The 27,436-nt window shown below is 35.9% G+C and overlaps 1 protein-coding gene across 7 annotated transcripts in view; it reads right to left on the reverse strand.

The window, feature by feature from the left end:
- Positions 1–27,436, reverse strand: part of LOC120531205 (tensin-like) — an 801,530-nt gene that overhangs the window by 355,592 nt on the left and 418,502 nt on the right. Inside the window, exon 1 of one of the 7 annotated variants that reach the window (XM_039756412.1) lies at positions 12,780–12,835. The exons of 5 other annotated variants lie outside the window; for them this stretch is intronic. Coding sequence is in view for 1 of the 2 variants with exons in the window: in XM_039756409.1 (XP_039612343.1) it covers positions 665–685 (21 nt within the window). In the remaining variant the exon portion in view is untranslated. Of the gene's footprint in view, positions 1–664; positions 764–12,779; positions 12,836–27,436 lie in introns of those variants that run through there. One more of the 7 variants, XM_039756409.1, reaches the window with a different exon arrangement.

Consider the following 27,436-nt stretch of genomic DNA (forward strand, 5'->3'; position numbering starts at 1 on the left):
AGACATAGAGTCTTCTTTGGCAGAGCAAAAGTGAATAACCCGTTCCTTGGTTTGGCTGATGTTAAGATGTAAACAATTCTCTTTGCACCAAGAAACAAACTTGCCACCTGACTACTATACTCTGTCTCATCCCTCTTATCAATACACCCCATAAGTGCAGAATCATCTGAGAATTTCTGCAGGCAGCATTACCTGGTGTTATATTTATAGTCAGAGGTGTACAGAGTGAAGGGAAAAGGAGACAGGACCTTTCCTTGTGGTAAGTCCTTGAGTCTCACAAACTACAGTCTGCCTGGAAGATAGTCTGTTTTTCAGAACATAACTACATAAAAATGCCAGCATGATTATAGTCATAGGTAGGATCACCAGTTATTAGAGTCTCCTTCATCTTTCAGTATAAGAAGAATAATCTGTTATTTCACTGTTTTATTTCAATACAGTAACAGTATATCATAGTATAGTATTTTATAGTATATATTTTGCATTTCCAAGTTAATTTCTGTGTGTGTACATTATTAAATACTAAAATATTAATGGAAATAGCCATGTAAATGGCAGGTAACATTTATTTCTTTTTATTTTTCCAGGGATTGTTCAGTAGTCATACACTTCTAACAGGAGAGAACAGAAAGGTTAAAACAAATCTTAAATGAAATAAACAAACCTGATAGCTTCTCTTGGTCATTTTGTCACAGGATTCTACCTTTAATGGTATCTAATCCTCCTCTGCCTCACAAAAGCAGACATTTCAGTTTTCTCTCTCATTCTGCCAGTTATGACCATCATCCTCCTCTGTAGAAAGATTCAGTACAATCCAACCAATGTACACCAGCAGAAAAAAAGAGGCTCTAATTTTACATTTATTTTTAAAATATATTTTTCACCTCTTTTTTTTCTTTTGTTGGTGTATTTTGTATGTATTCCTTCTGCAAATGTTCATCAAATGTGTGTTGTCTTTCGGCTTTTCTTTCAACAAAAAATTCAGCAAGTTAATTTCTTGACATTCCAATGTGAAAGTAGTGTGGGATGCCAACATGAATTTACACAAAACAGCTCCTGGCTGTTGGTTAAGTTCAACTTTGCCAAAGTATTCAAGTGACCTCATGTTAAAATTGAACAGTGTGGTTTTCAGCAGTAATTTTATAAGATAAAATAAATAAAACATGACCATGACTAGAAGCAATTTAGATGTAATATATTGAAACAGAGACCCTTCCTTTATGAGAAAATATCATCATGTCATTATTCAGCTGTCAAAACCAGCCAAAGAAACTTAAACTTCCCTGCACAAATGAACAAAATATGTGTTCACAAAATCAGGACACAAGTTGTTTCTTTGAAAAGAAAAGAAAAAAGGGTTTAATTTATGGAAGGAGTTGAATTTGAGAGCATTATTTTTCCTGAAAGCTTGCCTTTCTGTGTTGCATATTGCCTGTCATAAAAATGCGATGCAAAAGTATTTCATCAAAAAAGGCAACCATTGTATGTTGAATAAAATGGCAGAGAGAAAAACAATAAACATTGATACGGATTTGTAATCTTCATTCCTGACATTCCTCCTCCTAGCACTGGAAGTGGATGCAAATGTTTCTTGGCACTGATCTGGATAGCACCGTGTCTGGGCATGAAACACCCACTCAGATACCCAAAAGCACCCACGGTTATGCCTACACTAATGTAACTGGAGATGTCATAACTACAACCTCATTTTAATTGTCTTCCTATTTTTATTAAGTCCTAAATGACTATAGCAGCACCCACAACATTTAAAAACATTATGTTACAACAGGAATTGTGTAGATGCGGATTAATTTTGTCAAACAGGTCTTCCTTTGCCTAATCCATAAACCCATGTACTCTCAATTTAAAGTTGCCACAATGAGATATTCTTTTGGCGTTGCTGTGTTATAAGGTGGGATATAAAAGTCTCTTTGCAGATGTGTTCACCTTGAACTAGCTGTATCAAAACAGAGTGGGGTAATGGAAAACTGAGAGCATCTCTTGCCTTTGACTGCTAAATCTTGGATTCAGATCTTCTTTAGACACTCTGGATGCATTTATAAGGGGGAGAGGTGTGAAAAGATGCTATTTCCTAAGACTGCTGGTTACATTTTTAATTATACGCAGCTCCCCCGTTTGACCTACATGTTCCTATCTAGCATATACAGTAGTTTGGAGTTTGTTTCAAAATGGAATGGTTAAAATGTACATCAATTATCTGTGATCAGTAAATCTCTGTAATACTATGTGAGGTCAGTGTTCTTTAAATGCAAAAAGTTACCCCTTCAACGGTTTAGAAAATACAAAATGGCAAATAATGTTAAAATCAGGAGTGTTATAGCACCCTAAGATCTCCTTCACAACCCTATGGTTGAGTCCTAGATTAAAAAAAAAATAACAATCCTTAATAGAAGTGAATCACCACACTGTTAAATGAGAATATTTTAATAATAATGTATTCTAATACATTATATAATACACAGAATAGTTTTTATTCTTTAAAATATAGCACAAAAGGTTCCTGCCTGTTCCTAATGCTCCACCACCCATAATCCTACAGATACATGTGTGTGTAAGGATATTTTTAGTGAATTAATTGCTACATGCTGTACTGTTCATTTTAAAATATATTTGCATATTATCCAATACATTTCTACCAGATAGTGGGTTCTTTTACCACTTTGATTACAATACATACTACAATTCTACAAGTTAAATATATTTATTATATACCAAGTTCAAAAATAGCACTACCCAAGCTGAAAAACTAACAGTCTGTAAATTATTTATCTGCTGTTAGATGTGCTCTTTATATAAGAGTAGGAGAAAGTGCAGGGTGCCAGTTGTGCTCTGCAATATGATATTATAAAGATACAGATATAAGCCCTTACAGGACGCACCTATCTCCGAAACTTAAATGAGCTCTGTTAAATTAAAAGAAAATGTTTGCACAAGTCAGTCTACTGTAGAAATTTCCCACACAATACTCAAGGCCTTCTTCAGTCTGAGTTATTCTTGTATTAAAAGAGGCCCGTTTCAAATGATGAGTGACAAAGGTATAAATAATGTGCAAAACCCTATAAACAGCAGGACCAGCTTCCTCAATGTTGCATGAAAACAAGTATTATTTGTGGATTGTCATAGTCTTTGTTAAACATGATAAATGGCAAATTTTCTACATTTGCCATCTGTATGGAAGCGTTTCATTTCACAAACTCCCAGACATATTTGGCTAAATCAGAAACACTGGAATTCTATCACAATAAACTTGTTTGAACAAGGAAATACCAGGTAAAAGATTTTTCGGTCATTTATCAAAATGTTTGCCCTAGGCCATAGTGTTCCAAAATGATTGTCACTGACTAAGAGAAGACAGCACGGCTACCAGTTTAAATCCTGGCTTACCCACTAAGTTTGACTCATACCAGAATGATAGCCTGAAGAAAAACTAATATTAATGCCAACATGACTAACCGAATGTCTTCTGTAACCAGAGTACCACAATGCAAAATGATTTCACAGTTAACTCATGTAACTGGAACATTTGTTCATTTAAATCATATATTTCTTCACTAACACCAGGAAACAAGTTTCAGAAGAGCAAACTTCAATGTAGTAAAAATAACTCTCCAGAGAAACAAAGTTCTAAATCACTAATACAATTATTGAAAAGGTAGGACCAAAAGATGCAGTAATCCTGGTAAAACATGATTAGACATCTCTTCTGCTTTTGGCTGCCCCCGTTAGGGGTTGCCACATTTCGGATCATCTTTTTCTGCATCTTCCTGTCCTCTGCATCTTGCTTTGTTACACTCATCACCTGCATGTCCATCCTCACCACATCCATAAACCTTCTCTTTGGCCTTCCTCTTTTCCTCTCACCTGGCAGCTCTATCTTTAGCATCATTTTCCCAATATACCCAGCATCCCTCCTCTGCACATGTCCAAGCCAACACTGAACAGAATAAAAAAAACCTAAGAAGTTTTATATTCAGAAAATTCTTGGACTCTTTAAGGCCGACACAGAAAATGTATTATGAACCTTAAGAGTTCATTTAACATTGTCACCCTCACCAGGAAAAGTGGATAGGGAGATTAGAAGAGTCTGATTAAGGAAGCAGTGTTTTTATGATCAGTACAAATAAAACAATATATACTGTGTCCTCCAACCAGTTAATTTTTCATGGAATTTGCTTAACGGAAAGGTACATTAATTCTTTTTTCATACATTCTAAAGTCATCCTTATGAGCGAAAGTAACTAAAAATATCCAATGAGAAGGAGCATGAGTGACTGAACTGAATTCTGTGACATAAAATACATTCATCTCAACTTCAAAAAGAGAGGAAAATTCAAGACTGTTTAGCAAACAAGCAAAAATAAACTTAATTTTCTTTTAACCTGAAAATGTTTCTTATGCTCTATTTGTCCATTTCAAAAACTGTGATATTTATTTAACATAGCAGTAGTAAAGTCAGTGATTGTGCTAAAATGTTTGCTGTCTCTTCGATAATAATTTACAAAGCCTTTAAACCTTTGTGGCTCTTCTGCTGTAATGGGATTATGAATGTTGATTCCTTTTCCAGGTTTCTCTACTTTGAGAGATTTTCTTTTACAAAACAACAGAGAAATTAACAAAAGTTCACTTTATCATAATTACTGTGCTCTTAGTTAGAACTGACTCTAGACTCTGACTCACTGAAAGAGCAAAACTGAATCAACATATATATTTTTATATTTACAACAAGGGGTTTTCTTAAAGAAAATTAAAATGTGCAGACTAAACCATAGAATACTGTTAAATATTAATGTTTCTGGTTTTAGTACTAAATACAGATTTTCACTCATTCACTATCAGGAATGTATTGATAGTTTTTTTTGAGTAAGTTCAAATTGCTAACTTTGTCTTAATGAAAAGTAATCAAAGGAAGAATGTTCTTATTTAGAGCCCTGTCAGTGATCCATTCCTTCTGAAAAAAAATCCCATACCAAATAAAAAGTTATTCTTTCTGTACATTTCTCTATTTTCAGTTTCAGTATCAATTGGTAAGAAGTAGCACATTGATATATTGACAATATATATTTTTTCTCATAAGTGATCCTTAAAAGAACATTTTTTCCTAATTGCCAAATGAATGATATTAGGTTTGGTAACCATGGAACCCCTAAAATCAACAAGTGTTTTGGGGAAATCAATCAAATAAAATTAAATGTTTTCCATATATACAGCTGAAACCGATTGCAAAAGAAACATTCATGTAATTTTCTGCTGTTCTGCAATCAATGAAATCTGTTTGATTAATTATATGGACTCTTCCTCGAAGTTATAATACAACCTCTAATTAAATGTGCCCCCTAATTCATTTTGTAGGAACTGAATTTTTTCCTGAAACTCTAGGCATTCTGTTCTGAAATTTTCCCAACAAAGGCATTGGAAAAAGCTTCTGTCTGGTTTTAATAGGAATCTGGGTGTGTCTAACTTGTATTGGGTCCTCTTGGCTGCACGCCAATGGTGCTGTTTCAAACAGAGATCAAAAAACAATCAGTCTCCTAATTTGGCATTTAATGTGTCACACTCTTAACCTATAGTATCATCTACAAGATCTGCCATTTTAATTAAACCATCAAGGTAATTTCCCAATCTGACAACCTAGTTTATCATTTAATTCTTCTGACAATCCATTATAAAAGAGAAATGCAAAGGCCTCATCAACCACAATAAATCTACTGCCAAAATTTGAACAGTACACAATACAATAATCTGAGCTGTCAATCTTCTTCAGCTTCGCTGTATGTCAGACTACTGAAAGACACTAAGATTAAGATTATCGTTTGAACCTGATTACATAGATTACAGCACTTTCGAATATGAGCACAAACATGAGTCATATTATGTTGATTGCCATGTAGCTGTAAGTGTTAAGTATAAAAAAGGTCTGACAATTGACATTTTGATATGCGAGTTTTCAAAGCAACATGAGGCAACTGAACATGAGGCAACTGTCAGAGCTCCAAAGGGGCCAAATAGTTGGTGTCTTGGTTCACAAAAACTACAAAACGAACAGCCTCATAAACAATGACAACATGTGCCAGGCATGCACATACGTCATTAGCAATGAAAAATTGTGGTCACAATTGGAAGCTTACCAACATGGATAGCTGTTAAATGCCACAGTGCAGCCTCAAAAATGACCACAAAACTGAATCAGCTTCTCTGCCACTATATGTTGTGACCTTCACAAAGCTGAAATTTAAGGAACAACTGCCATTTAGAAACAGCTTTTATACAAAATTAGTGAACAAAGATATGCAACTTGTACAAAACCACAACCCCCTGAGCTGTGGAATAAAGTAATACAGTCTGATGGGTCAGCTTTAACCACACTTCCTACATCCAGAAAGGTCTACATTTGGAAAAAGCAAAAGGTGCCATCAAGCTACAATGTCGATAGTTGTTTTATTTTTAATTTTTTTTAATTTTTGAGAGACCTGTGATTGATATGGGCAGCCATCCTATGGTAACCATTAAGTCTGATATCTGCAAGGTCATATAATGCCAAGGAATATGAGGTCATGTTACAAAACAAGGTGCATTCTATGGTTCAAACACTGTTCTCTACATGGCTAAACTAATTCAAAGGTGGTTTCATGAACACCAGGATAAACTCCATGGCCCTTCCAAATCTAAATATCACGGAACCTGTATGCAATGCACTGCCATGTACTACAGCACAGAGTATGAATTAGACTTTCATCTCCTTATCTCTCAAAGTTCTAGAGGATTTTCTTTTTGAAAAGATACTGCAATATCCCACTACACACAGTTTGTGGTAGCATTTGAAGGAGGACTGAAGGACCATTAGGCCAATGATATTATGATATTAGTATCTTATTACATGTTTCCACTATTTTGTCCACTCCATGTACTTTTTTGGGTTTCACTAGGTACTAAAGGCAGAGTGACGGCTCTGAGGCTAGGGATCTGTATCAATAATCAGAAGGTTGCCAGTTCGAATCCCATAAACACCAGAAGTGACTCTATTCCATTGAGGCCTTGAACAAGGCCCTTAACCTGCAATTTCTTTGTCCAGGGTAAGACGTTAATCTGCATCCAGCCCTGCATGCAAGTTGTCCATCTTACAGAGAAAATTTGGGGGTGGGGGCAGGACTGGCACTCCAGCCATTTATATTATAAAAAAAAAAAACGTCACACTCTTCTATTGTGATGCTGAGGTGTCACCTGCTTCAGTTGGGTCCTAATCCAGGTGGTTTGGCATGTGTTGGGCGTTCCAACAAGGTACTAGTTTTCTCACAATTTCTAATAACATAAAATTGCCCTCAAAAAGTGCCTACTGTACATGACTGCTTTCTGGTGGAATAGCATTCCATTCTGTGTATATTCTTTATCTGGACCTTCTGCTACCAATACACATTATGCTCTCCCTACAGCATCAGGCAGGATATGCTACAAGCTGAAATGTTCAAAATACTGCTTTTATAGTTACAGTATTTGCTCTTTGAAGTTTAAAATACTGGAAAATATTCCTCATCACTAATGTCTCTTACTGAATAATCTTGCTTATGAAACTTGAGAAAAATTAAAAATAAAATACCTATTCAGAATATTTGTCATTCAAAATGGTGTCAATATACTCAAGTTATTTTGCATACATTTACTTGTTGCATATGCAAAGCACTATTTATGATCAATTCAACATTGTTAATATTTTAAGCTGTTAACATATGGTAAAGTTCATTCACTTATTTTTGCTGTGCATTTCAGAAGTTCTCAAGAACATTTTTAGAAAAGGCTGTTATTATGTTTATGTATTCTCTCAATTTTTAGACGAGCACTGCTTCATTATTTCTCCATCTACATTAAATTCCAGAGTCATCAGTTTTTTTGCAGCAGTTCTGTCTGAACAGATTGGAAATGGACATTTCTTAATGGGAATATAATTTGTGGCTATTTTGTCTGGTCCTGATTAAAATGTCTGTTTTTCATCTGTCTGACTGTAATCAGTGCTGATAGCGTCGCTCATTGGAGCTAATTGTTAACATGCATAACATTTCTATTGGTTTGTTTCTTTTAGTTTTTACTATTTCAAAATGATCAGCAGTCTGGGCAGATATCTTTTATACTTTATTATTTTGAAGAATTGTTCTGCCAAAGCCATCAGTCCACTGTTTATGCATTCTTAGCTGGGACTACCTGTGATTTACTGGGAGATGTTTAAAGCTTTTAAATTTTTTAGAACTACTTCAGACAATGCTTTGTTTCAACTGCCTTTTTATTTATAAAACTTCTCACTTCAAGCAGTGCATTTTTTTTTTTTTTGGTCGCATAAATCCAAAGATACACAACAGCAGCTTAAAAAACCTGTTAATGCCCTGAAGTGGCCCAGCCCAGATCTTAATCCAATCAAATTTGTGGCTGGAATTGAAAAAGGCCATTCACTGACAATTCCCATGCATTTTGACAGAGCCTGAACAGCTTTGCATTAAATGGTAAAAAAAAGGGCATTGTCCAGATATGGAAAAAGATATAGGCTTATGCAGACAAACTCAAGGCAGGAATGGATACCAAAGGTGCACCTCCTAAATACAGACTAGTAGGGGGTGTATATTTATTCAACCAATAAATGTATTTTACGATGATCAGTGTCACTAAAGATTAATTTAATCCTCTATAATTCAATGCTGCATAATAATAAAATGTGAAAATGGCCAAGAGGGTGAATACTTTTTAAAGGCACTGTACATACAAATGCTATGATGACAGTGCTCTAGGCTGTTTACTCAACATGCCACTGTGCTGTTTCCCTATTAAAGTGCAATTATGAAATTTTACAATGAATATCATTAGCTCATAAATGTATTCTTGAAATTCTGTGCTTTTATTTAGATGACTTCCTGTGGAGAGATACCTGGTCACCAACTCATTTTCCTGGCACAAATACCTTTCTTCAGTCTAGCAATTAGCAAACAAGAACTGGGACAGGGTACAGAAATGATATTTATACACAAATGTTTGTTAGTGGTGTCATTTTTATAGCAATCTCTCTATTGTACCTAATATATCATTTTTCAGTTAATTAACACTGTCATTTCTTCAGACACAATTTTTACATCAAAATAAACTATACTCATCAATTCAAATGTAACATTATTAATGCCTTTAATCTCACACTGGCTGCTCCAACACTGATACATATTTTTGGAAAAGCTGTCACCTAGCATGGCACCTGGCTGCTTCTTAATAGAAGCACGATTGTCCATTTATGCTGTAAAACACCTGCTGCTTTATATAAAAAAAAAATTGTGCTGCCCTCTAGGTCTTCCGATTCCGACCACCTGCTATGGCAAAGAGGTTTTAAAATCATTTTAAAACAGAAGACACCAAAGGCAAATGCAATGTACTTGATGGCACTAATAGGTCAACTGATAAGTATGGGTTTACATTATTTATGGAATATGTCAGTGATGTTGTTCCAGACGATTCACTAAACTGCAACCAATCCCAGCTTTTGATAAATCAGGAGGTGTACAGAAACCATGTAAAACTCCCCATTTGAATAAAAAAATAACCTTTTTTATTCACAAAGAGTAAAATTATCCAAACTTGCATATGAACACCAATCAGGCAAACAGATTTTTTTAAATCCACCATCAAAATGTGAAAATATTCTGTCTTACAGCATAAATCTTGATGATGTCAGAGGCTAATTTTAGAGCTGACTGGTTGCAGGTAAATGAACAACAAAAACTTGACCCTATCAGATCAACTTAACAGTTGACACTATCAAATTTACTGCCATCATGTCACATTTTCTTCACAAATATCAGTTTTTTTTTAATTCACAAAATTAAACAAAAGTATTGCTTGTTGTTCAGTATGCTGTAGATCAGCTGCAAGGCATTGATGGAACATGCAGTAGGTGGGATTCTATAACATCAGTTGCTCAAACAGCATTACGCCCTAACAATTTTGATGCATATTATTTGAAGATCACCTGCTGTCTCTTTATTTAAACTAGATACTTATTAAAAACGAGTCAGAGTTCATAAATTTTTCTTGTACTGTACATACTGTATATTGTTACAAGCAAGCAAATTGTGCCTAAAGTCGACAGAGATGATTAATAAGACAACATGGAATGGTGTTGATGTGCACGTGTGTTACCTTATTAAGCAATAAAGTTGACAGAATTACTAACTGATTAACAAATTACAACGTTCAGAATCCAACTGCTCAACAAATGTAAATACAGTATATAAAAAAAACTATATATCCTTATATCAACATATATCTCAGGAATGCACTTTAGATTTGACAAATTTGAATCTTGCACGGAAATTGCCATGCAGCATATAACAAATTTACACAACATCCTGAAATTAATGCAGTGCACAAAATGCTGAAATAAATTCTGTGAAAATTTAGATAATAATAAGCACACACCAGACCCTCCAATGTGGACAACCCGCTTACAGAATACAGAATTTAAGGATGATGCATATGTGTGTTTATACCCATATTACTGCATCCATTTTTGTACTACATTTCAGCATTCAAACTTCAATTACCTTTGCCACTTTTTACACACGTACAAGCATATGTTACTTGATCTAGAGTAACCTTGACAACAAAAGCCGAAGTGACAGTTTTTGATAATGAAATGCAAGGAAAACTAATTCATAATAAAGACAGAGTAGTTATAAAAAGGAGGCATTTTCTGCTTAAATATGTTATTCAACAAGGAGTTACATAAGCATGCAAGTACATATACACAACAAGAACTTAAGCATACAAGTTCCATGTATAAACAGAACCATGTCAGCATACAAGTTATTATTCCATTTTCCCACCCTGCTTTTGCACTTACAGCCACAAGCACTGTGCACCCACCAGACATTACATCCTTCTTGCCACAGACAGCACAACGTGCAGTTATGGCTAGTTACCCCTTAACTATCTCAAATGCACATTTTTCTTTTGTTAAATGACATCACATTCTTCTTACAAATTCACTGTTGACAAATTAATGATAATATTGACATCACTACTGTGCCATTATTTTTTGTTTTTACTAACCTATCTGACACCCAGGGTTTTCACTATTCCAAAGATATGCCAAGCAAAGTTTAGTGAAGGCTTTTTATGTCTTTGCATCTCCTCATATCAGGAACACTATTTTCAGGTCTACTTACAAAGCTCCAACATCATGTTTAAATAGTATTTTCTTTCCTGAATATTAACTTATTTATTTATATTATTCTGACTTTTTGTACCTTCTCTACTAATTTTGACGTTGCTGTATTGTCAGTGCATACTGTTATTCTACTAATGGCCAAAGTTTGCTTATTCAGTTTGTAACCACAAAGTTTATCACCCTGGTGAATGACCTTGGGCTGAATTTTACCTTGATACTTAGAATTTGCTCAGTTAAGGGTGCCATCTTATATATAAATGTCTATGTGTGTGTGTGCGTGTGTGTGTGTTTGTCTTCCCACCCGGAAGTGAGAGGTGGAGTCAGGGTAAGGGCTTCACCTCCGAGGATACACAAGTAAGGCCAGCATGTTGGCAAAGCGAAACCTCTGAAGAAAGAGTCACTCTCTTAGCGGCTAATACAGAAGCAAGGCGAACACATCGGCAAAATGGTATCCTTGTTACTTTTCCTCCCACCACTAATACACAAGCAAGGCAAGCACGCCAGCAAAAGGAAACATCTGAAGAAAGACAGTCGCTTAGCCACTAATGCACAACAATGCAAGCATATCAGAACACAAAACCTCCTAGGAGAGAGATGCCCAGAGGAGTCTCATTCCAGGTCATTTTCTGGGAGGGACCCGCATGCAAAAATCTGCATAGAGTTTCTTCTGGGTACTCTAATTCACACACATCTCTCAGGATGAGTAAGTTGGGCTAACTGGCAATTCCAAATGCTCCTTTCTCTTTGAATACAATGTACAAGTTTGTCCAAAGAAGGGGCTGCTGCTCTATCTGAAGCTTTTTGCACACAGTGTTTCTTGGATAGACGCCAGACCCCTGTAACCCTGAATTTGATTAGCTGGGTCTGAAAATGTTATGTTGTGAGATTTCCTGCACATGTTTGTTGTAGGAGGTTGAACGATCAGTAATAAATTTTACTTTCCTTATCAATTGGTTAAAAAGTTCATGTACTGTATATCTGAAATAAAGCCAAGCAGATAAAAGATTTAGCGAGCTGGAATATCCAAACCTAACAAAATTACAATAAAAACAGTCATATTACAAGACAGCAATTCTGACTATGGCTGCTAAATTGTTAAGCTTGGAGGAAAACAATTCAAAGGAAACAGATGAATCATACAGATGTTGCCAACTTTTAATGCATATGCAAACAACTAAAATACGGTGCTTTACAGCTTATTACTTTTACATGCAAAAGCAAACCTGTGAGAGACTACAGCCCAAATTATAGAAGCAATGATTTTGTCCTATCACAGTGACATTTAATATCAACATTCATAAATAAGGTCCTTTTTTACCTATTATAGAAGATTTCAACTATAGAAAATTTCTAATACTTATCACTTCTTAATTTCTTCTTTTTCTATTAGCTACAATAACACATCCAAAGCATTTTGTTAAGTTTATTACAAAATCACTGTATACACATTCACACATGCAATACGAAAGAATTGCCTCAGATTACTCTCAGCATGCTAATAACTACCAAGTAACAAATTCTCAAGAGGCTGGTATGTTGTTAGTTTGCGATTATATTTACAACTCACCCAAATCCTCACCACCAGCAGACTGTAGAAATAAAGCTCTAACCTTCAGTCCCTGATTTAAAAAAAAAGGAGACAAGCTGTTTCTCTACAGCTCCCGGTCTTGCCGAGAGGAAACAAGCTTGTGAGGGATCTGGGAACACACACTTCCTTCCAAGCATTCAGTTCTAGTTCTCATTAATGCACTTTCAGCCCATAACTTCATCCAACTATAACAGACGCACACCCTACCCTTAAAAAACATAGATTACATCTCGTTTACCTTGCCTGTTCGTTTCAAAGAACAGCAAGGTTTCTGTAGCACTGAAATAACATCTGACATGAAATCACTGACAGCCAACTTTCTTTTACACAATAAAACAATAACAAGGTTCTAACAGCAGCCAAGTGTTCCAGAAACAATTCACAACAATGCGTTATCCATAATGACAACAGAGGCAGAGACTTAAAAAGGGTAGTTTGGTTCTTACAATTTAACTGCAATACTCTGTTACTATTACTAATGTTTATTAAACAGTTTATTAAAGGCTGTATGATGGCCCACTGGTTACTACTGCTGCTGCCACAAAGCTCCAGGAGCCTGCATTAACATCCTAGAGTGGTCATGTACTGTTCACGGTGTCCTTGTAGGATTTTCTCCAGGTACTCCACTTTTAAGTTGACTATCAAATTTAAACTGCCATCATTTGAGCGAGTGTGCCACTGTGCCATACACTTCTGCTGGGAAAGATGTTGACTTACGGTGACAAAGAAAAGGAGAAGCAGGATCTGGAGAGTTGATGAATGATTATTAAAAATGTATTTACATTACTTAGCTGCTTTAAACTGTGAAAGCTTGAGTGAAAGGAATATATTGATCCCTGAAGTTATCCAAGATCTGTACATAAAAATGATGTTCACATCTAAATTTTATTCAAAAAAAATAAAATACGGCAAAACATCTATTTGTTCAGAAGTGCTAGCTTTTTAATTTATACTTTAAAAATGAATAGATAATTTTATCTTTTCAATGTTATGTCACGTAATTTTCTAACCCACTTAATCCGGACTTGGCACATGGGGGGATTGGAGTCTTTCCCAGCTAGCATAGAGCTCAAAGCAGGAACAAATCCTGGAGGGGATGCCAGTCTTCACAGCATAAACACACTCACACACACACACACTAGGGCCAATTTAGCATTACCATTTCACCTAAACTGAATGGACGCCCTTATCTTATAAATTTCTAGTGAGAAAACTGTTTTGTCTTGAAGATTACATACACTTTGTGGTCTAAGTTAGCACATAGGAGTGGAACTCACTGCTGAATGCTCCATTTCTCAAGTCAAGTTTATTTTCATATGTACTTACTACAACATCATTTTTTAATAAGACATTAATAGATAGACTGTACATTATTTGTCGCAAGAGAGAAATTTAATAACATTATATTATGGTCAGTAGGTGGTAATCCTGAGATTTCCCAAAATACCAATGTAAAAGTGTTGCTCACAAAAATAAATATAATTAGAGGGCCATCCTATACATCTTCTGTATCCTGTCTACCAGGTTAGACACTATACTCACTCACACAAATTCCACCTGCCTCCTTCCCCAGCTTCTCTTTCCCTTGTCATTTAAATTGTTTCCCTCGGTTCTCTTCCTGACTTTACATGTGCTTGCCATTCCACCAGAAATGCCCTTTCCAGGATTCCATACAGGATGACTGCCTAGGACACTTCTAAAACTACTGGGGCTATTGTCATAAAAGTAATTTATTGGCCCTGGTGCCCCAGCAGTCACACAGTCAGGAATACCCACAGAGGTCTTTGCAGGTAGTCGCACATAGCATAATGGATCTCCATGCTCCCACCTATTGGATAAGGAGATTCACAGAACACTACTCACTCCACCTTATCCTCATCCTTTTTCTAACTGTATGCTACTATTTCTTTCAAGATACACTACATAATTATGGGTATAACCCTTTAAATTGATGCATCCCAGCTACATTTATATGAGCAATTAAATTGGTATTACCATTGCACTCACATCTCCTGTCTTGCCTGGTATAAAACTGTTAGTATTCACAGTTGAAAACACTTCTTCCTCCACAGATTACAAAAAGTAACTCTCAGTAACTGATAAAAAAAATTGGATCCTTGAAATGCACTTTGTGTATTTATTACAACTGTCAAAACTAATGATGGCTACAATATAAGATAACACGCCATTGGGTGGAGTTTGGTCTATCTCAATTGTAGCAGGCGCTGAATATTCTACTGCTGTACTTGCACATGCGCTAGATCATTTCTTTAACAACTTTATTTTAAGGTACATTCTGATACAGTAACATATACTATAAAGACAAGTATACAATAGAGATTACATACTGGATTAATAATGTTACGATGTAAATGTAAAGATGCACACATTTATTAATTGTACTATAACTAAAAAACCTACATATCAAACAATGTCCACTGTGATATTCACTACATGAAAATAAAGACAGAATGCATTTGCTAAAAATTTAAAAAAACAAATGCATAGGACCCTTAAGTTGTGTTATAGCTTAATACGCAGGGCATCAAGGAGTAACACTGTCTGTTAAAGGCATTAGATACAAAGTCATACATCTTAATTTTGTAGATGTTTTGTATTAGAGTCTAATTTTTGTTTAAAAGGTGCTTATTGCGAAAGATGCTATATAAACATTGCTTAACTTGACGGATTGACTCCCAAATTAGTTTATGCAGACCAGCAGCCTTGTCTGTCTGCTAACCCTGTGTCCATTTTTATTTGTGTAGACTTAAGGCAGTATTGCCATTAGGAGTTACCTCGGGTGGCCATCTGTTTTTGAGTGTAAACAAAGATTACATGCTGATTCTTTAATTCTTCCCCTCTTGTGATTTATAAGGCAAAATCTCATCATTCCTGTTGGGGAATGACTCACTATTTCCTGCAATGCTCTTTAACAGCACATCTGTATCCAGTCCCACTCATGGTGTCAGCACTGAACTGTGTTTGTGTTGGCTATTAAGGAAAAGGGTTTGGTGTGTAACACAGTAAGCCAATTTTATGAAAAGGTGCAATGCCCATGCACAATTTTTTTTCCCCCATGTTGACTGTTATTTTATATTTAGCTGCTTTGTGAAAATATTAATTTGATTCGTAAAACTTATTTTATCTTTTCTTTAAAAGAATAGTGTTAAATAGCTGCACATTTAATAATGTACATACTGTACATCAGAGTTTAACAAAGCATAAAGAGTGAAACACATGTTTTGGCACTCTCGATTAAACCAGACTTTTAAAACATTTTTGAAATAAAAAACAACTAAAAATGGAAGATCTTGAAAAGATTAAAAGTCCTGACACTAAAAAAATATGTAATCGTTACACAATGTAGACTGCAAATTGGCAGAAGTAATGGTTTGTCACAGATGTGAAGGGCTTGACTTTGAAATCTCTTATGAAACCTTAGCCCTAGAAAATTAATGCACATTGTCCATGGTACAAAGGTCCCTGTGAGATTTTGTGGATAAAATTGGTTTGACTTTGGACTACAAAAAGGGTGTTGCTTTAAGCAGCTGTTTTTCCCCAATTGGATGTTTTAAAATGGCTTCATTGCTGTTACTCTCTTTTAAGAAAATGCATGGGATAAATAAGCCTTTGTGAATTGACCATAGGCAACTCAACACGGTGATTATTTTGCATGCTTCAGCTGCAGCAAGTGTCTCTAATCTTACATTTTGTATCAGCAGGTAGGTCTGAACCCATAAGCACACACACTCATTACCTTCACTACAGGTTTTGTGTAATCTTGGTGGGATCCCCTTAAGTTTTACATGGGATGATGCATAGCACACATGCTGAAGACTCCGGCATACTTCAATGGACATGAAATGTCAATGCTCCTCAAGTTGACAGTACTGCACTCTCTTAACATTTGTGTTTCTTTTTTGTCTGTGTGTTTCATATTCAGCATTTAGTATGAAGAACTCTGCATAGACAAGAAAAGCTTGGTGGTTCGTGGACAAGGGTCATTCCGCTGACTGATGTCAAAAATGACAATTTCAACAGTGCATGATTTGTATTTGAAATTTACAAAAACAGAGAATGTTATGGCTTTATAATGAAAATGAACGTTCTGCCTGCAGCAAGGAACATGCAAGAACACACATTTCTGTGACTCATTCACAGGTGACAATTGTGCATATGATACTTGAATCTTCTTATATCATAGACCAGAAATACTAGCTAATAAATGACCTACAAAAGGCACACTGCAGGACACCTATTGCATCACAACAAAGTTGGACAACGCACTTCACTCAATTTTGGAGAATTGTGATGCAGCCTTCCTCTGTCGCAGGCACAGGCACCCCAGTTTGAGAACCCCAAAGAAAGAAAACACATAAACCCTTAGTAGCATATTTACAATATCTCACTTCTAAATTTCAAAGCATTTGTGTTTTAAAATAAAATAAGCATCTGGCCCTTTGAAACCAACTGCACTACGTATTCTTTGCTACATCATACAATTAAAACCAAAATGGATGTTCAGTTTTTAAATTATTGCCTCTGCTTTTTAGAACATGTGCTTTTATATACAAAATATTCAGGGAAAAATTTTGTTCAGCTGCATATCAAGCCATATATTCATTCCAGCCTTACTTCAACAATGCTCTACGGCTGGTGAGAATAATCACACACACACACACGCACACACACACACAAGCTTGCATTTGTCTTCATTATTTAATGTTGATAGATTTATGAAAATATTCAGTAATTTGTATAGGTATCCTTACAGCAAATACTAGGCCCTCAGAGTGATGTCAATTTTTGTAATTCTTTTGTTCATTCCACAAGAGCTAAATCACTGTTCATTCCCTTGTTTTAACCTTATAACATAACAATGTTCCCTCTTTACTTCACACAACCAAACTCTTTAAGAGAGCACATCTCTAAAGTGAATACCATATCAAGGTGCTTAGACATACTGAGCAATGTTAACTTTTGTAACTAGTGCACAGGCAGGTCAGGTGACTTATTCAATATAAATCTGTAATGGGGATTTAACTGGCAACCTTCTGACTTATAAAGCAACTCCCGGAAAACCTGACATCAAACATCAAAAATGGCAATAGATCAGTGATTTTAGTGTTGTCTATGAAACTCTCCAGTTCCCCCATATCCAAACGGTGCTCTATTGGATTGAGATCTGGTGACCGAGGAGGCCATTTGAGTACAATTAACTTATTGCTATGTTCAAGAAACCAGTTTTAGATTATTTGAGCTTTGTGAGATGGCCCGTTATTCTGCTGGAAGTAGCTATCAGAAGATGGCTACACTGAGGTCGTAAATTGATGGACACAGTCTGCAACAATTCTCAGCCTGGGGCATTTAAATGATGCTCAATGTGTGCCAAGAAAACATCCCCCTGACCATTACACCACTACCACCCGCCTGAACTGTTGAAATGTTCGCTGCTAAATCGAGACTCATCAGACCAGGCAACATTTTTCAAATCTTCTATTTCCAGTTTTGGTGAGCCCATGCGAATTGTAGCATCAGTTTCCCACTCTTAACTGACAGGAGTGGTAACTGGTGCAGTCTCCTGCTGCTGTAGCCCATCTGCTTCAAGGTTTGACTTGTGCATTCAGAGATGCTCTTCTGCATCACTTGCTTGTAATGAGTGATTATATGAGTTACTGCTGCCTTTCTATCAGCACAAACCATTTTGACCATTCTTTTCTTAACTCTGGCATCATCAAGGAATTTTCGCCAAGAGAAACGACACTCACTGGATAATTTCCCTTTTTCGGACCATTCTCTGAAAACTCTACAGACGGTTGTGCATGAAAATTCCAGATCATCAGCAGTTTTTGAAATACTCAGACCAGCCCATCTGGCACCAACAATAATGCCATGTTCAAAGTCACTTAAATCACCTTTCTTCCCCATTCTGATGCACGGTTTGAAGTTCAGCAGGTCGTCTCGACAATGTCTACATGCGTAAATGCATTGAGTTGCTGCTATGTGATTGGCCAATTGTTTGCATTAAGTAGCAATAATTATGTGTTTATATATATATATTGGCACACACGTGCGCATGGGAGGCAGCTAAAGGGCTTGAATGAAGGCAGTTCTGAGGCATGGCAGAATGTGTACTGACTCTTTTTCTCCCTTTCCTGTAGACCATTCCCAGGAGATTCCACCTGGCTCTCTTGACGTCACTTCCAGGACCGAGCCAATGGAAGTAGACCTTACCAGCTCCGGCCCCTGTGATGTCACGTCCAGGCTCAATCCATTGATTGAAGAACACGTTCCTTATGACCTCACTTCCTGTCTTCCCCTTTAAAAGCCTGCCCTTTTCCCCTTTTCCCTCAGTCTTGTTTTGGACTCATTTGTATGCACATCAGTGCTGTGTATTGTGAGAAAAAAAGACTTTGCAGCCAGGATACCAGAATATACGAGTGGCTGCCCCAAACCTTTATCAGAGTATGTCTCATTGTTGTGACAATATATATATATATATATATATATATATATATATATATATATATATATATATATATATATATATATGTGTGTGTGTATGTGTGTGTGTGTGTGCTGTGCTGTGCAAATATATCTTAGGTTTACTTAATTTGATTGTGCTTGTGTGTGTGAACAGATTTAAATGATATATGCAACATTTAACAAATGTAAAGATGTAAGTATAAATGGTTATTTAAAACAACCTTTAGAGAAAATGTGCTACAGCTTTGACAAAATGCGGCAGATTTCCATAATGTCCACCAAGGATACTGGCTTCCTTTTTCAAACAAACAAAGTTGCATGTTGAGCTCAAAAATGTGAGACACTGTTTATCTTCCAGGTAATCTGTGAAAGACTAAGGAAACCAACAAATAGCATATGGGAAATCATTGTCAGGAGTGAGTAGGCAAAACAAGCAATAACTGCATTAAAAAAAAATCACTGTTTTATCAAATAACTAATATGAGCTGGGCGATACTGTACCTTAAATTGTGTACACTGATTTTAATTATTTAACTGGATAATCTAATAATGTACAGCTCAGACATCATTTGTCAGTATTGAGTGGTCTTTGTTACATTGATTAATGATGGATGCCATCAGTTCTGCACTGTCGGTTTTTAGGTTATAGAATTTGTGTTTCACTTTTTTTCTGGAACTCTCTTAGGCATTCCAAAGATGTGTTTAATCTAATTGGGCCTCTTATGTATGAGAGTGCTCTGTAATGGACTGGCACATTTTTCAGGGTTGATTTCTGTCATGCTGCTGCTGCTGCTGCTACCAACATTACTCAGATTACCTGCTATTGTTGCTTGCCTCCTATCATTTTGGCAGAAACTAGAAATCATCTTAAATCGAGGCTCACTATTCCTATTCCACACCTCTTGGCCTGCTCAGATTTTGCTTCCTTGCTTCTACTTTCTGGGACTCTAAGTCTGTAGCTAAAGCTCAATCAGTGATCATCCTCACTTAATGCTTAAAAATGTATTTTTAACTTTTGTATTACATTCCTTAATTTTGAGTCATATGAACATACTGTACTCATGTTGATTCCATGACATTGTTACCTCATATTGTCAATTGAATACCAATCAAATGGTCTGTTTTACTTTTGTAAACTGTTACTTTTTTCTCTTGTAATTTAATCTCATCTACATTCAACATCATACATCTCATCAAGCATTGTAAGTGACACTAAAACCATTTGAGTGGTTAATTGCTCCTGGAGATGTTATGTGGTGGTGCACAGGCCCCACACCCCTCCAAATGAAATTAGCAGTTCAATGAAATGAAGAACAGGTGCTTGTTCCAATAATTTCTTAATGTTCTGCAATTCACGGATAAATATAATCAACAAAATGGCATAACGTAAGAAACAGGTACTTTTCTGCTTGTGCATGCATTAGTGAAAATAGAGAGTTTTGTACCATTTAACTTTGGATACAGCTAATGGTGACCTGAACAATGTTTCTTTCTAGCTGTATGCATTATTTTAAAACTGCTATTACTGATTTGAGTGTTTTTAGTGGATTGATTCATCTGCGGCTTCATTCTCCCTTACCATTCACAAGTTGAGTTTTTATGCCAAACAAACCATTAGGCTGAGTTTGACACTCAGTGACTTGGATTCTGTGACATTTTGTAAAATGTTTGCCTTGTGGTGCTATAGGCAAAGCTAAAAAAAAAAGAAATAAGACCTAGCAAGAACAATTATAAAAAAATAAATGTGTGTACATAAAGGAGTCCAATAGCTTTTCTCACCATAGCATGAACAGCACCTCCTAAACCATACATATCTTATCACAAAAGAATTCTGAATATGATGCTAATGCCAAATACTGCTTATGAATTAATGAACTCCAGCTATCAAATTCTTTATGTTATGTTGCCTTTTGACACCAAAACTGAAAAGGAGTTTTAGCTGTAACTTAGCACACAAGCTAAAAAATAAATACTGCAATCTACTGTATGTGTTGAGTAATCTGAGCAGAATAGCCTTCACCCCGTCTCACTATATATATATTTTTGGATTTATTACAAGATGAAGCTTTCATTCAGTTTAAGTAATTTATTGCCAATGTAGAGGGGAACATGGGCCTCTCTGAACTAAAAGAGACGCTCATGCTGCACTTGTGAATGTATTGATGCAAACAATATTGCCTGCCATTACTGCAGACTTCCAAACTCACTAAAGACAAGGTTTCTTGTCAAACTGCTTTGATTGTTCTGAATGAACATCCTATACATGAGACAATGAGTTAAAGTGGGAATATTCATCTGTCTCAAAATGTTTGACACAGCTAAAATGGCTTCAAATGTATATTTTGAAATGTTAGGTGGGTTGGCAGAAAATTCTCTTGGAGTAAGGCAGAGAGTCGAGTCTGGCTATCAAGTGAACCATGAAAATTCTCCACTTAAGGAACAAGGAACAGATTTAAGATAAAAATGTAATGCTGGCATGTGATTGTTATATTTTGTGGGGTGGCCACTTGGAGTCTTCTCGGGGTGACTGCTGATTGCTCACACAATTTAAAATAAATAAATGGTCAGTAAAATATATACAGCTGAACCAACCACATGCCATCTGAAATTAATTATGTGTGTGTGTGTGTGTGTGTATTTGTGAAGAGCACAAATACAAAAATAATACAATTTGCATTTGCAACACTCTCTAGCAGTGTGTTAGATTATTTTTTTCTGGCCAGTTCCCTAATTGCACTGAAAAACAACACATTCTTTCATCATTTTAGATTCTTAATGGACTTGTCCTATATGATTATTATTGTTAAAATATTTGACGTATTAAAGATTCATAACGTCTATCTATAGAGCACAATCTCTGTTTTTTTTGTTTGCTTTTGGTTGTTCATGTACAGCTTTGTTTTTCAAGCAATGGGCTTGAAATTTGGCATACTTGTACTTGCCATAAGTCAGATTTTTGACCCTGTAACTTTCTGCCTTACCCTAGATGTAGTTCGAGCCGAAGCGAGTGGCAAGAAATACAACAGTGTGATATTTTGACACAGAAAAAGAACCATGGGCTTTACTGAAAGCATGCATCAATGCATTTCATAACAGTACTGTTGAAAAATATACATAAATCAAATGCAAACTAAAAAGACAAACTAAAGTGGCTAAATGTCACTATGGGAATAAACTCAAGATATAGTTTAGCAGATTTAATGATTCTCACAAAGTCAGGCAGGGATTGAGAATTCTTATGGACTGCATAGGAAAACATAATCCAGGTTTATCTTCATTTTCCCTTTCTCATCAGCTTAATGCTTTCTGTACCTATTTTGATTGCAGTAAAGTACAGCCCTGCAATCGATTGCCTGCAACACCACATGATTTATTCTTCTTTACTATTATATATGTCATAGGGAGGCCTTTTAAATGAGTTCATGTCCACAAGGCATCCAGTCTATTCATCCATCCATTGTCTAACCCGCTGAATCCGAATACAGGGTCACGGGGGTCTGCTGGAGCCAATCCCAGCCAACACAGGGCACAAGGCAGGAACCAATCCTGGGCAGGGTGCCAACCCACACCCACACACCAAGCACACTCTAGGGCCAATTTAGAATCGCCAAACCACCTAACCTGCATGTCTTTGTGGGAGGAAACCGGAGTGCCCGGAGGAAACCCACGCAGACACGGGGAGAACATGCAAACTCCACGCAGGGAGGACCCGGAAGCGAACCCGGGGTCTCCTAACTGCGAGGCAGCAGCGCTACCACGGCACCACCGTGCCGCCCCAGTCTATTCAATTTCAGAAAATGTTTTAAAAATATATTGCAACCAACAAGCGGACATCTTCAGTGACACCTTTAAGATTTTTTGGAGAATCTGTGACCCCTGCCTGCTTAAAAGGACAATAATTATCTATGTGCCTAAAAAAATAAAATAAAAGACTTTCTGAATAACTAGCATACTTGTTTCTCAACCAAGAAATCTTGATGGGAATGTCATCCAATAAATTCAACTTTTCTTTCATCAAGCATTTCCCTCACTATTTTTACCATGGTCCCATGCATCTCCAGGTTATTTATTGTAATTTGGGGATACAAACATAATTCATCATCACCCCACAAACATCACAACCTGCTTGACTATTGTTTCTCTGTTGTATGTAGATTCAGAAGTTTTTGACAAATGGGTGGGTAATAGGAGGGAGCTTCCCAGGTTTGGTGAAAATGATCATAACTCTATCCACAACTCCCTCAAATCCCACAAAAATTGAGATCATCATTGTCATATTTACTCTAAACAGAGTAATATTTTTCAACTTTAAATTCCAGTGAAATTTGGATATACATACTGTACCAGGAAAATAGCAGGAAAGGGAGCTTCAGTTTTTAAATAATGTAGCAGGAGGCATGAAATACAAAGATCAGTAAATCTGCTTTTTAACCAGGAGATTCAAATTTGATTAGTGTCCATTAAATGTAATATTTTCTTTAATTAAGCATTTATTCGCTATTTTTATAATGGCTCCACATTTCAATCTTTGGACTCATTTATTACACTTTAGGTGTCTTTGCACCAAAAGGAAAAACCAAGAATATTTTATATAAAGACACTTTCCAATACTAATAATGGTCATGTACTATTAAATGAAACAAGTTTAGAGGTCTGCTAAATTCCTCCTATCTGTCTAATCTGAATAAAAGCTTAGATTAGTTTAATTGCTCATTCATTTCATAAGTCAGATTGCAAAACATTGCAAAAAAGGGAAATACATTAAGAATAAAAGACTAACCTAAGCAGCACTTCAGTGTATTTCTAGGTAGAAGATGAGATGCCAATACAGGACATATAGTCCCAAGAGTCCAAAGGCCTTGGAGGCCCCCAAGAAAATTAAACCAAAAATGTCCGTGAGGTCCACTCCAACACAATTCATGCATCATGTGTTATCTACTCAGCTGCTATAATGAACTTCAAATAATGTATTTGATGTCCTGTAAATACAAATGGTGTTTGGTTGAACAATGCAGTTTTATTTGACATGTCTGTAGGTTGTATCTGGCTGAGGAAGGGGACCCTTGGCAAATTAAAGGGATCATGGACATGGGATTTGTCCCAAGAGATGCCATAAATACTTATTGGTAGCATGAAGTAAAAGGTGAGTGATCAGTTAAGAAGAAGAAAAAAATGCATTTGGCAGGAAAAATATGAAACAAAATGAGCCATTCTGACAGGGAAAAATGGTCCCTGAGGCCTTGTTGGGGAATATCCAGTTTAGCTGCAGGTTTTGTTTTATTTTGCCTGTCTGTGCACATTTTTATTTGTGTCAGTGCTCTGACTTGTGTAACAGGAGAAAGAGGGCTATATTAAAATAATATTGTTTCTATTATCTAAACCATATATAGTACATACCAAAATATAAGTGTTATCATTGCAGCAGGAAATGCTAAGCTGTTGGGCTGCCAATCACAAGGCTGTAACTTCAATACCCATGTGATTCTGAACATCTTGCTTTGTCTGCTAGTGAAAACTTAAAAAGTATACAAATTAATATATTGTTCATTTGTTGTTTTTTTCTTGATTTGAATTAAAATACCAGTCCCTGTATTTATCAAGCAGCTGGGAACAGGATGGTCCTAACTGGCTTAAAAATCTCAGTGCGAAGCAAATTTGCTCCTATTCTTAGGAGCAGGAGTAAAAACATTTTGTCAATTTTCCGAATTTAGTAAACAACTCCAACCTTCTTTAGGATTTAAGAGAGCTCGTGAGCTGTCCTAACTTGCTAGGAACTGCCAGAAGATGCTGTTCAAGCAGAGATCTGCAAGCAAATCCCTGGAAAGGCTGAATGTTTTGGAACTGCTGGACAATGATAAATTTGTAAAAAGATGTCATTCTGACAGTGATGAAATATTACTCTTAACAAATCAAATGTTTATGATTGATTCATCTATGCAGAGAAACTATGTGCCATAAGCAGCAAAGAAAATTTTGGTAAAATTGTGCTTTTTGGCCACAGGCAAAATGTAGCTCTGCAAGAATGATGATTTTATTATGTCACAACCAACCATTTCTCAAATTTAGCACCAAATTTTGAATGTCCTTACAAGGTGCGAGGTCATACACAGATTGATACATTTCCTCACAACTCCATATAAGTTAATATTAAAGAAAGCTGCATACATGCATATCAGCATGCACATAAAAATCACTGCCCCAAATGTGGATGAGCACACATATGTGAATCCAATGGAAGCAAACCGTGTTTTAGTAACCAGCATATTACCGTTAATATCATGGGGCTGGATAGGTGATTGACAGCAAAATATCACACTGGTACGCTAAGCTCTGCATTACATAAACCCCTGGAACATTCATGTTACTCTTTGTAAAGTTTCAAGAAGGCAGGTGGAGACTCCTGGGGCATTAGATTAATACAGCCACATAGAAGGTAAGGGAGGGATCACAAGGACAGCAATGGCAAGTAAGTCTGAAAGATATGCAGGAACTCTGAAAGATTACACACAACTTATAGCTGTGGTTAGTTTCAGTAATTGTTACTTTACAAGGCCTTTCCCCTTGGCTATACCACCGTAAAAGTGGTTCTTCTGAAAGTATTGCTGTGTATCATTCACTGTTAAATAAACATGTCTGTTATCACCAGTTTAGTATATACTTTATAGGTGGTATGGGAAAGCTGTATTCTTCATGTATTATTTTATCTGGCAATCCTTGGAAGACAAGAATGTAGTACATTATGAGACATTACCCTTTAAAAACCATGTCCATTGGTCGGCTGGTTGAGAAAAAATATGATGTTCTAAACAGCACCCTGGATAGACACTAGAATCACAGACCTATCTCATGGGGTCTCCTGGAAAGATTGTACTGCTTAAATGTTATCCAAAGCAAGGTCAGACACAGTGTTGGGCAGCTGCTAACAGTACAGAGCCTGATCCAACAATGTAGACCTTAGAGAATGGTTTGAGAGTCTTTTTTGCTTTAAAAAAGTCTGTATTATAAACATTTTTATATCTTAAACAAATAGAAAGGGATGAAATTTAAGATTTTAAACTTAAGGGTTTTCATTCTGTTAGGGCATTGAGAAAATCACAGCTTAAGACTTTGCCAATGATCGCTCTAATCTCTTAGCCTTGACAAACAACCAATATTCAATAACCAACATAAAATATGAATTCTTAAAAACGCCATTTCAGAGTTCCCTGGGACACAGCCTATCTTTGCAGTACGGAGTATAAAGCAGGAATCAACAATAAATGGGATTCAATTCATGTCAAACCAATACTTGCGTTTACCTCATTTAGATTGTCCAAGTATCCTAAACAACACATAATTGAGGGTGTGGGAACAAAACTGGAGTACCTTAAGGAAAAAAACAGTGTGCAAAGCCTTCATGGACAATGACCGGGTGCAGGATTCAAATGCAGAATGTTGAATCCAGTAAGTGGCAGTGCAAACTGTTGTATCACTGTGTCCCCCCGCCCCCCCCCAAATAAAATAGCTTTTGACAGTTAATTATAAAACTGTACATATTTATTGGACTTTTATGCTTATTTTCACTTAAATATGTATTAAAGCACACTGTTAGTCTTACAGATTATCATCTTTCTTGAGTATTATGAACATACCATATCATCTTGGATGATAATATAATCGATATCAGTCTGCAAAATCTTGATAGCATATGTATATTATATATATATATATATGTTATATATATATATATATATACGTATATATATATATAGAGTATATATATATATATATTCAACAGTTAATATTCATCAAATAACACTTTCTTTTATAAATATTTTATTAGAAACAAATAAAATGCTTTTGAGAGCTAATGTTTGTGTTGGATATATTTTCTTTTTTTCATTTTTTAACTTTGTTCTGAGTACAACAATAAATTTACTTTCTTTGTAATGATTATTGCATTTTTCTTTAGTCTGCTTCATTCCTAAATTTTCACAAATGGTTTATAGGGTTGAAGTAATGTAGTTATACTCACTAGAGTTTCAATATATTACATGTTGATTAGTACATGCAAGTTAGAATTTCACTGTACTCTGTATGTGTTACAATAATGACCCTAGAAGCTGAACAGCTACTCAGGGTTTCAATATAAATTATAATTCATAGTACAA

The sequence above is a fragment of the Polypterus senegalus genome, chromosome 6 (genome assembly GCF_016835505.1).
Source record: "Polypterus senegalus isolate Bchr_013 chromosome 6, ASM1683550v1, whole genome shotgun sequence".
Taxonomy (NCBI): Eukaryota; Metazoa; Chordata; class Cladistia; order Polypteriformes; family Polypteridae; genus Polypterus; species Polypterus senegalus.